The sequence below is a fragment of the Triticum dicoccoides genome, chromosome 5B (assembly GCF_002162155.2).
Source record: "Triticum dicoccoides isolate Atlit2015 ecotype Zavitan chromosome 5B, WEW_v2.0, whole genome shotgun sequence".
Taxonomy (NCBI): Eukaryota; Viridiplantae; Streptophyta; class Magnoliopsida; order Poales; family Poaceae; genus Triticum; species Triticum dicoccoides.
This window is the reverse complement of record NC_041389.1, coordinates 619663250-619678102: the sequence shown is the minus strand read 5'-3', so window position 1 is coordinate 619678102 and position 14853 is coordinate 619663250. Positions and strand designations below refer to the sequence as shown.

The 14853-nt window shown below is 42.9% G+C and overlaps 1 protein-coding gene across 7 annotated transcripts; it reads left to right on the top strand.

Annotated features, from left to right (window-relative positions):
• Positions 1-4544: 4544 nt before the first annotated feature.
• Positions 4545-8807, top strand: LOC119312107 (translation initiation factor IF-2-like). 7 transcript variants are annotated; one of them, XR_005151251.1, is made up of 8 exons: positions 4545-5173; positions 5262-5880; positions 6012-6089; positions 6227-6494; positions 6747-6898; positions 6975-7093; positions 8005-8050; positions 8422-8807. XR_005151251.1 is itself a non-coding variant. In XM_037587842.1 (5 exons), the coding sequence occupies exons 1-4, from the start codon at positions 5090-5092 to the stop codon at positions 6268-6270; spliced, it is 825 nt and encodes a 274-aa protein (XP_037443739.1). In that variant the 5' UTR covers positions 4545-5089; the 3' UTR covers positions 6271-6494; positions 6747-6769. The 7 variants fall into 7 exon arrangements, 1 of the variants encoding a protein (XP_037443739.1); XR_005151253.1 differs by having other exon boundaries at positions 8148-8807; XR_005151249.1 differs by having other exon boundaries at positions 8005-8807.
• Positions 8808-14853: the final 6046 nt, after the last annotated feature.

Genomic DNA, 14853 nt, shown 5'->3' with positions numbered 1-14853 from the left:
AACATGTATAAGTCATGAAGAAAGCAATAGCAACATACTAAACGATCGTGTGCTAAGCTAATGGAATGGGTCATGTCAATCAGATCATTCAACTAATGATGTGACCTCGTTAATCAAATAACAACTCATTGTTCATGGTCAGGAAACATAACCATCTTTGATTAACGAGCTAGTCAAGTAGAGGCATACTAGTGACACTTTGTTTGTCTATGTATTCACACATGTATTATGTTTCCGGTTAATACAATTCTAGCATGAATAATAAACATTTATCATGATTATAAGGAAATAAATAATAACTTTATTATTGCCTCTAGGGCATATTTCCTTCAAATATGGTATCTCTGTCTGTTACCATAGACACTGGCATTCCATGTAGTTTGAAAATGTTATCTATAAACGCTTGGAGGACTGTGGTGACAGAGAAGGGGTGAGAGAGGGCTATGAAATGGGAATATTTAGTGAATCTGTCCACGACCACTAAGATCACATCTTTGCCGTGTGACTTTGGCAGGCCCTCCACAAAATCCATTGAAATATGTCTCCAGGCCATGTCAGGGATGGGGAGAGGGTCAAGCAGACCAGGATAGTGGCAATGTTCTCCCTTGGCTCTCTGGCAAATAGGACATTGCTGAATAAATTGCTCCACTACCTTTTTCAGGTTGGGCCAATAGAATATGTTCTTGATTCTGTGATATGTGGCTCTAATGCCAGAGTGTCCACCAATTGGTGAAGAGTGAAATGTTGTGAGCAGTTGTTGTCTGAAGTTCTCATCTGTGCCCACATATATTCTGCTTTTGTACCTCAAAATCCCAGCTGCATAACTGTATAAAGGGAGATCGGTTGCTCCAGCAGTTAGTTGAGCTATCAAGGACTTGCATCTGTCATCAGAAGTATAGGAAAGTTCTAGTTGTTCAGTCCAACTAGGTACCACAGTAGAGATTGTCATGAGTTGAGGTTTTCTGGAAAGAGCATCAGCGGCCTTGTTTTCTTTGCCCTTTTTATACTCAATGGTGTAAGTGAATTCCAACAATTTCAACATAAGCTTGTGTTGTATTCCTTCAGATATCCTCTGCTCTGTGATGAACTTGAGGCATTGGTGATCTGTTTTAATGATCAAGGATGATCCTAGGAAATAATGTCTCCACTTCCTTAGAGACTCTAAGATAGCTATTGCTTATTTTTCATAAGTAGACAAAGCAGCAGCTTTGGGACCAAGGGACTGACTGTAGTAAGCAATGGGTTTGTGTTTTTGCATGAGGACAGCACCAATTGCAGCTCCAGAAGCATCACATTCAAGTTCAAAAGGGAGAGAGAAATCAGGAAGTGCCAGCACTGGGGCATGTGTCAGACTAAACTTTAGTTTCTCAAATGCTGCTTTTTGTAATGGAGTCCAGAGGAATGAATCCTTTTTGAGCAAGTCATGAAGTGGTCTACAAATCATACCATAGTCTTTAATGAATCTTCTGTAGTAACCTGCCAGACCAAGGAAACTTCTCAGTTCTGTTGTTGTTACTGGTATGGGCCACTGTTTAACAGCTGAGATCTTGTCTGGATCTGTTGCAACTCCTTGTGCAGATAGCACATGTCCCAAATATTCTACATTAGGTGTCCCAAAGGTGCACTTTGCTTGGTTTAAGAGCAGGTTGTGTTTCTTAAGCAATTCCAGCACTAGGGCCAAGTGTTCCTTGTGTTCCTCTGGTGTCTTACTGAATATTAAAATATCATCGAAGAATACTAGCACAAACTTCCTCAAATAAGGAGCAAATATTTTGTTCATCAATGCTTGGAAAGTGGCAGGGGCATTTGTGAGACCAAATGGCATGACTAAGAACTCAAAGTGGCCAAAATAAGTTCTGAATGCAGTCTTGTGAATATCTTCAGGCTTCATCCTGATTTGGTGATATCCTGATTTGAGATCAAGCTTACTAAATATAGTTGCTCCATGTAGCTCCTCTAATAGATCCTCTATGACAGGTATAGGGAACTTGTTTTTGACTGTTTGGGCATTTAATTTTCTGTAGTCAATACATAACCTCCAAGTGCCACCCTTCTTTCTTACTAAAATGGCTGGTGAAGCATATGGGCTCATGTTGTGTTGGATGATATGTCTGGATAGCAATACTTTGATTTGCTGTTCCATTTCATTCTTTTGCAGGTGAGGAACTCTGTAGGGTCTCACATTCGGTGGTGTAGAATTTTCTTTGAGAGGTATGCTATGATCACACTCTCTAATTGGTGGTAATTCTGTTGGTTCGGTAAAAAGTTCCTTGTACTTTTCCAAGACTGGCAAAAGTTCCTTTGCTGTTTTCTGTTCAGTATGATCAGCAACACAACTGTAGTTACTGACAGTGGTCATAAACTGAATGCTCATGGCAAAACCCACTGCTCCCTGAGAGCACAATTTCTCTGCTTTGTCAGCAGAAATGAGTTTAGGTGCTGTTGTAGCTGTACAATCTGTGAAGGTTACAGCAAACTGTCTGTCCTTCTTGATAGTCACAGTTCTTGCATCGAAATCCATGGACAAAGGGCTATGTTTCTTCAGAAAATCACAGCCCAGAACAATATCATATCCTTGTAATTCCAGAACAGTGAGATCATTTGAGAAATCTTCATTATATATTCTGAAGTTTGTGTTAGGAGCAACAGCACCTGAGTTCAGTGAACCACCCCCAGCTACTGTCACTTTCTGTTTAGGTGTATTGATCAATTGACAATTTGTTTTTAGAGCAAATTTGAGATCAATGAATGTGTTGTGCTTCCTGTGTCTATAAGGGCTACTCCTTTTCTTCCTCCAAGGGAAACACTCACTGCTATAGTGGACTCAGAAGAATAACCAGATACTGCTTGTGCAGAAATGTGCATGCATTTATCTGTTGCTTCTGTAAATTGCCCTTCAGTGGTTAGAACTGCTATTTGTGCTTCTTCTTCGGGTGACATATCTTCAGGGTCATTTTCACTAGCAATAGCATGTAAAGCAGGAGATTGTTTGCATTTGTGACCAGGGATCCAGGGCCCATTACATCTCCAACACACTCCTGGTTTCCTTGTTGCTGGAGCCGGTGGAGGGATTTGTAAGTTGGAAACAGGTGGAGGAGTAGCTTTAGACTGTCCAGCGAGAGCTTGAGACTGTTTTTCTTGGTGACTGAGATATGATTGGTACTTTGCTTGCAAACCACTTTCATAATCTCTAGCTAACCAATATGCCTGACTGAGGGTTGTGGGTCTTTGTGGTCTGAGGATACACCTGATGCTTGGTTTTAAGCCATTGACAAAACTCACTATATAATAATTTTCTTGCAAGTATGGGTGTTCATCCCTGACAACAGCCATTACTTCTTCAAATTATCAGTGTAGGCAGCTACTGACAGAGTGTTCTGTTTCAGATTGTGGAATTTTTCCAGCACCTCATAAATGCTGGATTCAGCAAACCTGTCACACAATGCTCTGCAAAAATCTGGCCAGGGCAATCTGTTGTTTTCCATTCGAGCACTTCTGACCCAGTTATCAGCTCTCCCCACAATATAGGTCAGTGCTAAATCCACTTTGCACTCGTCGGGAATTTGAGCAAGCTGAAAGTATTTGTTGACTTGTCTGATCCACCCCAGGGGATTGTCTCCATTGAAGGTAGGAAAATCTATCTTAGGGCCTTTGGAAATGCTCTTCAGGAATTGCATTGCTCTGTCAGTTTGTTGTTGTGTTGTAGTACTAAGTGCTGGTTGTGTTTGCTGGCTTGCACTTCCTCCTGTCAAGCTATTTTGCAGTTGTGTTTGCTGTCCTTGTGGTGTGATTAGTGTCTCTCCCGTGGCCTTAGCTGCGTGTGCGCCTGGATTCTGCTGGTTCTGTTGTTGTAAGCTGGGTTGAACAACCAAGGAAGCAGACGCTTGGGGAACAGGGGAGGGAGGGTTGGGGTTCTCTGCTCGCATTTCGCGCAAGAGGCGAAGATGTCTTGCTGAACCTTGGAGTTGTTCTCGACCAACAGTTCAACCTTTCCCAACTGTTTTTCCAAGGATTCGACTGTTTGTAGGCGTGTGTTAACCTGATCGATCTGATCTTGCATCTTGTCCTGCTTCAAACCCAGCGCAGTCAGTTCGGTCTGCATCGCCTCGAGCTCTTCCGAGATTTCATCCATGTGCTTGGTTCGGGTGGGCATGGTGACCCGCACGGCTCTGGGATTTTACAGCGGAACGAATCCGAAACCTTCGCCGGTGACCTCCTTCTACCGCCGCCAAAGCTCCACGTCTTGCCCGCCTCTGATGCTGCACGAACTAGGGATACGCTAAGGAATTTTACCACGGCGGAATTGTTCCAGCCGCAACCTAGTTTCTCCCCAATTTGCAGCCGAACGATGCCTACTCCAGGCCGCCTCCGATCCGAAGAACTGCACCGCCGCCGGGACCCGACACCGAATTGGGGGATTTTACGAGAGATCCCAACCCCAGTTCGTGGTCAGATCCGATTCGCCTCCGAAGATTCACTGGCTCATGATACCAATTGACAGGTCCTCAATGCATCACAGCAAGACAATTACTCGAACTAGCCCCGCTTGATATTATCTCAAGGTTCAGAGTTACAGATACAGGGGATCAGATCGAGGATCTGTCCAATTTCTATCAAGTACTCTAGGGTTCTAAGGGTAGCTAGCTATTACACTTGGAGAAAAGGGGAAAGATAATCTTCGGCTCGGCGAGCGGGTCCCTTATAGCTGGGAGCAGGTGGCGATGACTTGAGACGGAAGGATCCGTTGCCGTCACTGTTACAGTCAGGCTGGTGGCGGCAACGGGTGACGGTGAACAGGACACCGGAGAGCCGTCGATCTTCACTTACTGGGTTGATCCCAACCGTCCGATTCCCATAGACTGAACTCTGTTTCTTCAGTGCAGGTGTTCTGTTCTTCAGTTAACCAGAATAAGCTGTCAGGGTCCTGACATGGTGGCGCACGGGTCAGGTCTGGGCTGGGCAGAAGGCCAGCCCCTGCGGGGGAAAGGAGTGGCCGAGCGGAGGTTGGTGCAGCGGCAACTGAGGACGGGGTCGGCCGTGGAGGGAGGCTCGCCGGCGGATCAGTCGGAGCAAGGAGGCAGGGTAGACCATGGAGGGATTTTGCCTTGTGGTCGATTCAGTTCGCCGTTCTCTCCTACTCGAGCCGCTGCATCGTTCAACCTTTAGCTTTGAGGTTAGATCATGCACCTTATGGTGTCCTACAAGATATTCGATGAAATGCGTATATGATGTTCGATGACAGTGTGCTGACCCTTTTTCAGTGTAATTTGTTATCGCTGCTTTGGAGCTGCGCAGGGGGCCGCCGCCAAGGACCTCCCGGAGATCCTCTATGGTGTCCTCCACGCCCCCCCGCGACGAGCGCAAGGACCAGGACGACGTCGCCGTCCAGTACCGCCGCGGCGGCCCCGGGGGCAAGAGCGGCAAACGGCGCTGCGTCAGCGGCGGCAGGGCAGCCGCGGCTGAGGCCGCCAAGGCCCGGCGCGAGAAGGAGGCGGAGCAAACGCAGGCCATGCTCGCGTGCTATGACTCTGACGAGGCCTTCCGCAACCTCTATGATGGCGTCGCTAACCTCTTCGCCGGGCTGCTCAAGTTGGGCCTGGAGCACCTGTGCGTGGGCGACACGACCAAGATCGGGTTCGCCGCCAAGTGAGGCCATCGCGCGACTCGAGCCCCGAGTACCTCGCTATCCCCCACAAGCACTATGCCTGCCGCGTCTGCAACCGGCTCCGCCGCGAGGTCCAGGTGCCGCTCCTCAAGGTGCTCGAGCTTGCCGAGCTCTACATGAGCGCCTGCAAGTGGGACGAGCTGCCCTACGCGCGCGTGGCGTCCACGGCCATGCGCCAGTACAAGGAGGCGTCCTGGATGTGCTTCTTTCTTCTTGTAATGCACTGCTCCTTAGCTTCTTTCTTTGCATTTCTTATGAGTTCTGCGTATGCTGCTGCCTCTGCAATTGATGGTATGTGCTTTCTTTTGCTTAGTATAATTTTGGTGTGTGTGTTTTCTGGCGCTAGATCATGGGGTCAGCGACGGCGAACGGCACCCAGTAGGGCTGGCCGAGGAAGAGGGTGAGACGTGGGGATTGAAGAAGGGTATGTTCCTGGTTTCATCACCGCACTAATTAGTCACTTATCTACTGATATTTTATCATGTCTGTGTTGAGGATATCTTTACATGCAAATCACAGTTTCCCACACTAAGCTCTACTGTTTTGTCATGTTTTCTCCAGGTTCCAGGACTATATTGATGCCATCGTCAAGTCATGTAGACTAATTGTAGAACAAATCTATACTTTTGCTGGGACTAAAAGTGAAAATGATAATTGGGACCAAAACTATGCATTTCTAGGAAATAATAAATATGCAAAAGGATTATCCACGGGATGGAGCAGAGGCCGGCGTGGGCCGCAAGGAGCAGCAGGGGCAGAATGGTGCTCGCTTGCCGGGCGTTGGCCCTCGGATGAATTCGACGCCTGAGTCGAGCTGACGAGCCCTATGGTTGGTATCATCTACCTCCAGATCCACTATTGCTCATTCCCCTCCTCTCTCCATTTTTATTTCTTCTTGCTTGAAAGTCTCTTCCATGTAGATCATTGCAAAGTAGTTTATGGATCAGTATATCACTGCAGGTTCCTTACACCGTCCAAATTCAGTGTTTATGTATTTTTGTCGATGCAAGCCTATTCTTCGACTATAAAATAGCAGGGTTTGTTTTCTTATCAATTCTAATCCCTTTGTGATGCATTGCAGGTTTGCTATCAATCTCTCAAAAAGGAAAAGACAACATTACTTTGTTCTTGGGAGAAACTTCCTGTAGAGTCGCTACCTTGACAGAGATAAATATGCGATCAAGGATATGTTTAGTGGTTTTTCAGGAAGAAACTTGGAGGATATTTTTGAAGGTTCATCACTTGCTTTATTGCTTTATCATGGCGTATTCGTCCCTTATGCAAGAAAGGGCCTTCTTCATGTTTGCAGATAGTTTGGTGCTCCCATGGTTATTTTGTCGAGATTGTCCTTCTGTTCATTATTTGGGAACCATCTCCTGCATCTCAGCTACTGTCCAGCTGCTGCCCTTATGGTGATTGATTAATGGTGTATGTTTTCCTATTAGTTTCTCTGTATGCCAATGTCTGAATTATGTCTTGACGTTTTACATTTCTCCAGGCCTTGGATTCCCTGAGATGCGCTATTCATAGGCATGCACTTTCTAATAAAATTATGGCAATCAATTTGAACAAGTAATTTATCTAGCTACAACAACCTATTGTTTATGTTCCTTGCTTTCGCAAATAGTAGTTTATAGTCTATATCTGCCAAATATTTACACATTAGTTTAGCCACAAAGTAAGATGTCATACATTAGTGATGGGTTTGTTATTCTGCTGTCGTTTCATGTTGGTTAGCCATGATAAATCTAATTTCTAGAGTAGGTAGATGATCCGTGTCAGGTTTCTTTTAGAGATCGAAATATGGTTCGACTCTGAAATAAGTAGTATGGCGTCCAGTTCGGCATAGGTAGTAGAAAGCATACTAATCCCATTTACATACTATGCAAAACTGGAAGGCCTTCTAAAGCTCTGAAACTACTATTTGTTGTGTAATATGTATCCCCTTTTCATACTTTGTATATGCTCTCTACTTAGTAGGCAAAAGTACATGAGAACGATGGCCTACAGGATGTGAATTGCACTAAAATATATGCAGGTTTTGTGCCAGTTAGAAACTCGAGGTCCAAAACTCAAGGATGATGGCCCAAAACTCGAGGACTCTATATTCAGAAACTACACATGTTTCTGAATATTGACTTGAGTTTTGGGGAATGGTGCGCTCTAATTTGGAAGTGGCATTTCCTAATGTATTCACACAGTTAGATATCATATTATATATTTTTTCTCTTACTTGAAACTTCTGCCATGTAAAGCTAGGTTGTCTTTGATTTGTTGTTGTGTTAGGTATTGAATAAACTGGCTTGTTTGGCTAACCTTCCTTTCCTTTTATTTTGCAGGCTCTAGAATCGCTAACGTTGCTCCTTGACTGTTCCTTTGGTCAAGGTTTGTCCTTGTCATTCTTTTCTAAGCACTGCACTTTTCTACCCTATTTGTTTACTACTTATTGTCGTGTTAATTCCTCTGTTCCTGATTTTTCCAGGTGTTGTGTTTGTGTGTTTGTTTTTGTGGTGCTGCTTATATGTGTGACTACCGTATGAGCGTATATATATGCTGAAAAGTAAAATGATTTTTCCTTGGCACGATACATAATTTGTAATGAGATGGTAGTACATCAGTATATTTATAGGAAAAAATTATAGTCGTACTTTTAACATGGATTGGTGGTTCATCACAATTTTTCTAGCTTCTTTTGTCCTCCAAATGATATAGAAGGCAGTCAAGTTGCATCCTCTAATTTCTCGTGATTTTTGTAGGACCTACTATGATGCATATTCGAAAGAGTGCATCTATTGTTTCGGCTAAAAATTGATTTCTATTTGAAGGAGTGCATCTATTGTGCATCTATGCCAGAAGACAGTGTGCTGTTTTTTATTCCATGCTCCAAATAGTTCATGTCCGATTCATAGACATCCTTGAATTGCTTAACGATGATGGCATGCTTGGTGTTCATATTTTTGTCAGCCAAATAATAATAGGTGCACTTGACTGTTTGAGGAAATCAACTGAAAGCTAAATTCAGTTAGAATTAGATTTTTGCACGTGTGCTCTTGATGCTTCACGTACGACCAGTTCTCTCGAATAATGAGTTACTCCCTCAATTTTACAATAGAGATAATTTGTCAAAATTGTGTTTTTGTAATGTTTGTGGTCTTCTCTTTTCTTTTTCTTGATTTGTATTTGATATGCTACTCGCATATTTGAACATGCATAGGGCCTCTCAGTCTTTAACCCTGACTATAAAAATCCATTGATGAAAGCTGGGGAGGGCCGAGATGAACATCCGGCTCCCTGGGTCTAAGCCATCAAGATGGTAGAGACGACGTTTCCATGTCATCTACTCCAGCAGCCGGACAAGGCATATAAAAACCATGGATCCTTGCTCCCCAGGCCGCAAAATGATCACAGTGATGTCTACGACCTCCTCCTAAATGTATTAATCTCAATCTCATGTTTGGTTTTCTTCCATTTTCTCTTCTAATGATGTAATTTCTTTTACTAAGATAACACCATGTTTGTTGTAATGCCTTATTTGATGTAAGATCCCTTTTCTATTTTGAATGAATTTACTGCATATATTTCTTATTTAGCTTAGTTCATCATTCAGAGACGGTGAAATATTTTTGTCCTTCACAGGTTAAATGAGCATTGCGTAGTCCTTCACTGGTTAAATGAGCATTGCGTAAAAGTATGTCTAGGTTCTCTTTCTTCAAGTGCTTCAAGTAAATGAAATTGTTTATTTTGAATTTAATACCTTTTAATAATAATCATAATGAGATAGGGGTATGCTTCTCTCTCTTGGTAAATGTTACTTTAGAAAACATGTACTAAGAAATAAAAACTCTAGAAATGTGTTTGAATCGCACAAAAAGAGTTCATAGTTCTTATTCATACTTGAAACACGTGAGGCTCTGCAAATTAAACCATGTTTTTTTTTCAAGGCACATATGGATTTAGCAGACCACAACTAAACTGGTTGTATATACATGGCCTGTCCTTAGTAAAGGAAATTATTTTCATCGCGAACATGGCTTTAGTTGAAGGTTCTTGCAGCATAAAACTATTTTCTTTGACAGCATGTCTTCAGCAGGTCTCTGTGCCATTTGGCGCAACAGGTCAACTACTATGATATAAACCCCATGTTTTTATCCTCGATGGCAACAATACAATGCGTGCCTTGCTGCCCCTGCTGTCACTGGGAAAGGACACCGCAAGATTAAACCCAAAGCTAAGCACTTCTCCCATTGCAAGAAAGATCAATCTAGTAGGCCAAACCAAACTGATAATTCGAAGAGACTTGCAAAGATAACTTAATCACACATAAAAGAATTCAGAGGAGATTCAAATATTTCTCATAGATAAACTTGATCATGAACCCACAATTCATCGGATCTCGACAAACACACCGCAAAAAGAGTTACAACGAATAGATCTCCAAGAAGATCAAGGAGAACTTTGTATTGAGATTCAAAGAAGATCAAAGAGAGAGAACTTTGTATGCCTTACAAGCAAGAATATCTCTAGTCGTCTCCTCACTCATAGTATAACCTTCTGATACCTTTGGCAATTCATATCTAGGAGGGCTAGTTCTAGTAGGTGTTTCAACATTTTCAGCTTCAAGTCCATCATCAGATTCAACAATATCATGTTGCCTTACTCTAGCAATTTGTTCATCAAGAAATTCACCTAGTGGCACATCATCATCAAGCAAGGTACTAGCATCATCATGAGTAGCATTCATAGCATAAGTAGCATCATCAATAACTTGTGACATATCAGAATTAATAGCATGTGGTGGTGTTGCAGGTTTACTTATAACAGAAGGTGAATCTAAAGCGGAGCTGGATGACAGTTCCTTACCTCCCATCGTCTTTGAGAAAAAAATCCTAGTCTTAGCATCCTTCAGATTCTTCATATTGATAATATGATAATAATCCCAAGTGACTCGAAAAATATAGCTATGCTCCCCGGCAACAGTGCCAAAAAAAGGTCTTGAAAACCCACAAGTATAGGGGATCGCAACAGTTTTCGTGGGTAGAGTATTCAACCCAAATTTATAGATTCGACACAAGGGGAGCCAAAGAATATTTGAAGGTATTAGCAGCTGAGTTTTCATTTCAACCACACCTGGAGATTAATTATCTGCAGCAAAGTGATCAGTAGCACAGTAGTACGATAGTTTTGATGATAGCAACAGTAGCAACGGTAACGGTAACAGTGATAGCAGTGATATTGTAGCAGTAACGATAGCAGTAGCACTAGTAGTAACTTAGCAAGAACAATATAAGATAAATTTGTAGGCATTTGACCGGTGACTCGTTGGATGGTATTCATCATGAGACAGTTATAACCTAGGGCGATACAGCACTAGCTCCAGTTCATAAATATAATGTAGGCATGTATTCCATAAATAGTCATACATGCTTATGGAAAGAACTTGCATGACATATTTTGTCCTACCCTCCCGTGGCAGCGGGGTCCTATTGGAAACTAAGGGATATTAAGGCCTCCTTTTAATAGAGAACTAGAACAAAGCATTAGCACACGGTGAATACATGAACTCCTCAAACTACGGTCATCACCGGGAGTGGTCCCGACTATTGTCACTCCGGGGTTGCTGGATCATAACACGTAGTAGGTGACTATAACTTGCAAGATCGGATCTACAACATGGACATAATGGTGATAACATAAACGGTTCAGATTTGAAATCATGGCACCTGAGCCCAAAGTGACAAGCATTAAGCATGGCAAAGCCATAGCAACATCAATCTCAGAACATAGTGGATACTAGGGATCACACCCTAACAAAACTAACTCGATTACATGATGAATCTCATCCAACTCCTCACCGACCAGCGAGCCTACGAAGGAATTACTCACTCCCGATGGAGAGAATCATGAAATTGGTGATGGAGGTGTGTTGGTGATGACGAAGATCGAAGATCCCCCTCTCTAGAGCCCCAAACGGACTATGGATCTGGCCTCCCAATGAAGAATAGGAGACGGTGGCGGCTCCGTCTCGTGAAACGCGATAATACTTTCTCTCTCATTTTTCTACGGTTCAACTACTCTTTGTAATCCTTATTACTTGCGAGTTGTACTTGCTGATGTCATTCCCAACCGATTGGCTACATCATCATCGTCATGTTAAAGCTTAAACTGTGCTACCTTCTCCTTATTCCCAGAGCACAACTTTCGATGATGAGCTAAGCTTACGTCGATCTTCCTTGTCTTACCGTTTCACCTCAAGCAACAAGCTTGATTCCGAGTTTGTGTCGTATCCGTGGTTTCAATAACTTTTCGCTCCATCCTTCCTTTTGCTTGATGTCGTCGATGACTGATTACATCTCCATGAAACCTCTCGACAAAATTGGTCATGATCATCATCAACATTCTGAGTTCCTCCAGGATATCAATTGTGTTCATGATGAGGAATTCCATGCTTGCCCCCTCAATGATTTGTGTTATCATCGGCAACATTCTTGCTTTCCCTTCAACACAAACTTGTTCATGTTTTGTGTTGTACCTTGAGATCCTTACTACCCAACTTATGTTATGTTCTACCTTGGAGTATTGCTATCTTCTATGTCAAGAATGTCATGGGAAATTCACCACCTCTTGAGAATTCTTGATATAGTAATACTTCTCGCCATCTCCAGTTGTTTTCTGATCCCCATGTTGTTTCTAACCTGAATACCGACAATTGAACTATGATGCGTGAATTCAAAACTTCTAGCAATCCTATTGCTTTGGAGTTAATGGTCGATAGTTCATTCTTAGACTATTGATGATTGAATCACCATTCCAATGTTGGCTGTGCAACCCAGCCCATATTTTGGGTGCACCTTTCAACCAATGTTTAATTGTGTATGTTTCCCTCGAGCATACAACATTATACCATTTGATCTGACAAATTCTATCTCCTTGTTCACATCATTGTGGAAAATCCATCCGCTTGGAATTCTCGATGAATTGTCGCTGAGCCCATCAGCCACCTTCTCATCCCCTCCTTGGTTTAATGATGAACTATTGTTTCAGGAACCCGCTCCCATAGTTCATTTCCTGAGAATCTTGCAATGTCATTTCATCGAATTGTGTAGCCCGTTTTCTTCTCGGACATCCCGAGTCTGAGGTATCATGGCACCAATCGGATCTGAATCTCGGTCAGATATGATGGTTGAGACATTTTCCTAGAGTCATATCATTGGTCTTTATATGACCCGGTAAGATGATGTCATGCCTAACACACCTGGCCGGAGGCCCTATTGTTATAGTTTCCTTTCCTCAAGGTTATCCTTTCTTCCATGAGGAAATGGTAAGACTTATTCTACAAGTGGTTCCTGAAAAATCCTTTGTGTATCCAAGGTCTGACTTTTGCTTGAAGACCCTGTCAATGCTATCTCGAAGCTTGTCTATGGTACTCCGATTTTCAACAAGAACATTTGAAGCCTAATGCTAAATGTTTCTTGCTCAATTATCCAAACACCGTTGCCTGGGTAATGTCATGAAATTTCTCTCCCCTTACCAAAAGGGTTTCCTACAATATATCCTGTCATGGATATCATTTTCTGCTTGTCCTTGGGAAGGATATACCCCTGAATTATGTGTTTAAACACCTTTTCCTTTCCATTGTTTTGTGTAATCTTTCTTGTGATCTATATTATATAAGCAGTAATATTTCCCTGCATACGTAAACACCTCGTTGTACAATTCTGTCAGCAAGACCCCGTTACTATTGTTGATGACATTCTGGTAGCCGCCGATGGATGAGAACTTTGCCTATTGGTCCACCTCGTTCAACGAGCAGGAGAATGGTTCTCTTCGTCCCTCGCCCTTGGTACCGATGTTGTTACCGACATAACTGACAAACTATCCTCTGACATGCCTTGCTTACATGGTCATGCAAGACGTCACTGCCCTTCCTACTTTTAACCCCCATGGTGGGCCCATAACTCACAGTTCCACACGATCGAAGCCTGACTCTCCTGTACACCCCCTGTTCCCAAGATTATTCCTCGCATGTGGCCTCATACGTAATTCACGATCCACCTTCCGATGAGATCATCAACTCTGGTATCAGATACAAGACTTATCCCCGTTGCTACGAACCCCCATTCACGCCCTGTTTCAGGCACCGAACGATTGCCCGCCCGCTAGAAACTTCTCATGATACCTTCTTAATTTGCTCTTGATATTTTCTAAGGGTTCAATTCGAGAGTTACTTTATGCCACCTTCCCTGATGTTATCTACTAGATAGTCAACCTTGCAAGCGTCCGTTCTCCCGGAGTTCCCTTCTTATCCTTTCATAAGTACGGTGAAGATCCTGAAGGAAGGACGACAACTTCATCATGATGCATTGATGCATAGGAATGGAAACATCAATGGTATGGGTCGACCTCTTCGAGAAGAGCAACCAAGACCGAGAAGATTCGTTAGAATTTTGTAATCAGAACTTTCCCCCTTACTCCCCTCTTAAATCTCGGGACGAGATTTCTTGTAGTGGAGGAGAATTGTGACGCCCGGATAATCAGACTACAGTAATTCCCTGTTAATGATGCCACGTCACCTCGATTACCGTTGCTAATCTTGCGTCAGTTCGAAAACGATTCAAATTCAAATTCAAAATCAAGCAAACAACAAAAGTTTTGAAACGCTAAAACAAGAATGTCCTAAATGTGTCGGATAAATCATAGGTAATTGTGGTGGCGAAACCAAACTATGAAGAAATGTTTAAAGGCTCTAAAATAATTATGACAGTAGAAAAAACAATTAATTACATGCCTTTTTGAATTAATAAAATACTAAACAGTTTTAGATTGTCACCAAACTTTTTGTGGCATCGGGGTATTCTGAAACACTATTTTGGGTACTACTTAGATGTTCTATAAAACAAATATAAATAGAAAATAAAATAGAAAACTAATAAACAGAAAATAAATAAAAACAAAAACTTAAACAAAAGAGAAAAGGGAAGAAATCCCCCCTCCCCTGGGCCGAATGGCCCAGCTAGCCAGCAGGCCACCAGCCCAAAAGGCCCAATCGGCCACCCCACTCCCCTTATCCACCCACTCCCTCCCGAAACCCTAACCGCCCCGCACTTCCCCCCACTTCCTCGTCTCTCCCTCTCCCCCCTGATCTACATCGGATCGGGGCTGACCCCGTGGCCATCGCCCGAAGCCGCCTC

What these genes read in the sequence shown, in the direction of transcription:
- LOC119312107 (XM_037587842.1), top strand. Translation starts at nt 5,090, where the DNA reads ATGGAGGGATTTTGCCTTGTGGTCGATTCAGTTCGCCGTTCTCTCCTA. An exon ending in GGATGTGCTTCTTTCTTCTT is followed by an intron (nt 5,881 to 6,011) that starts GTAATGCACTGC and finishes TTCTGGCGCTAG; the next exon opens with ATCATGGGGTCAGCGACGGC. An exon ending in GACGTGGGGATTGAAGAAGG is followed by an intron (nt 6,090 to 6,226) that starts GTATGTTCCTGG and finishes TGTTTTCTCCAG; the next exon opens with GTTCCAGGACTATATTGATG.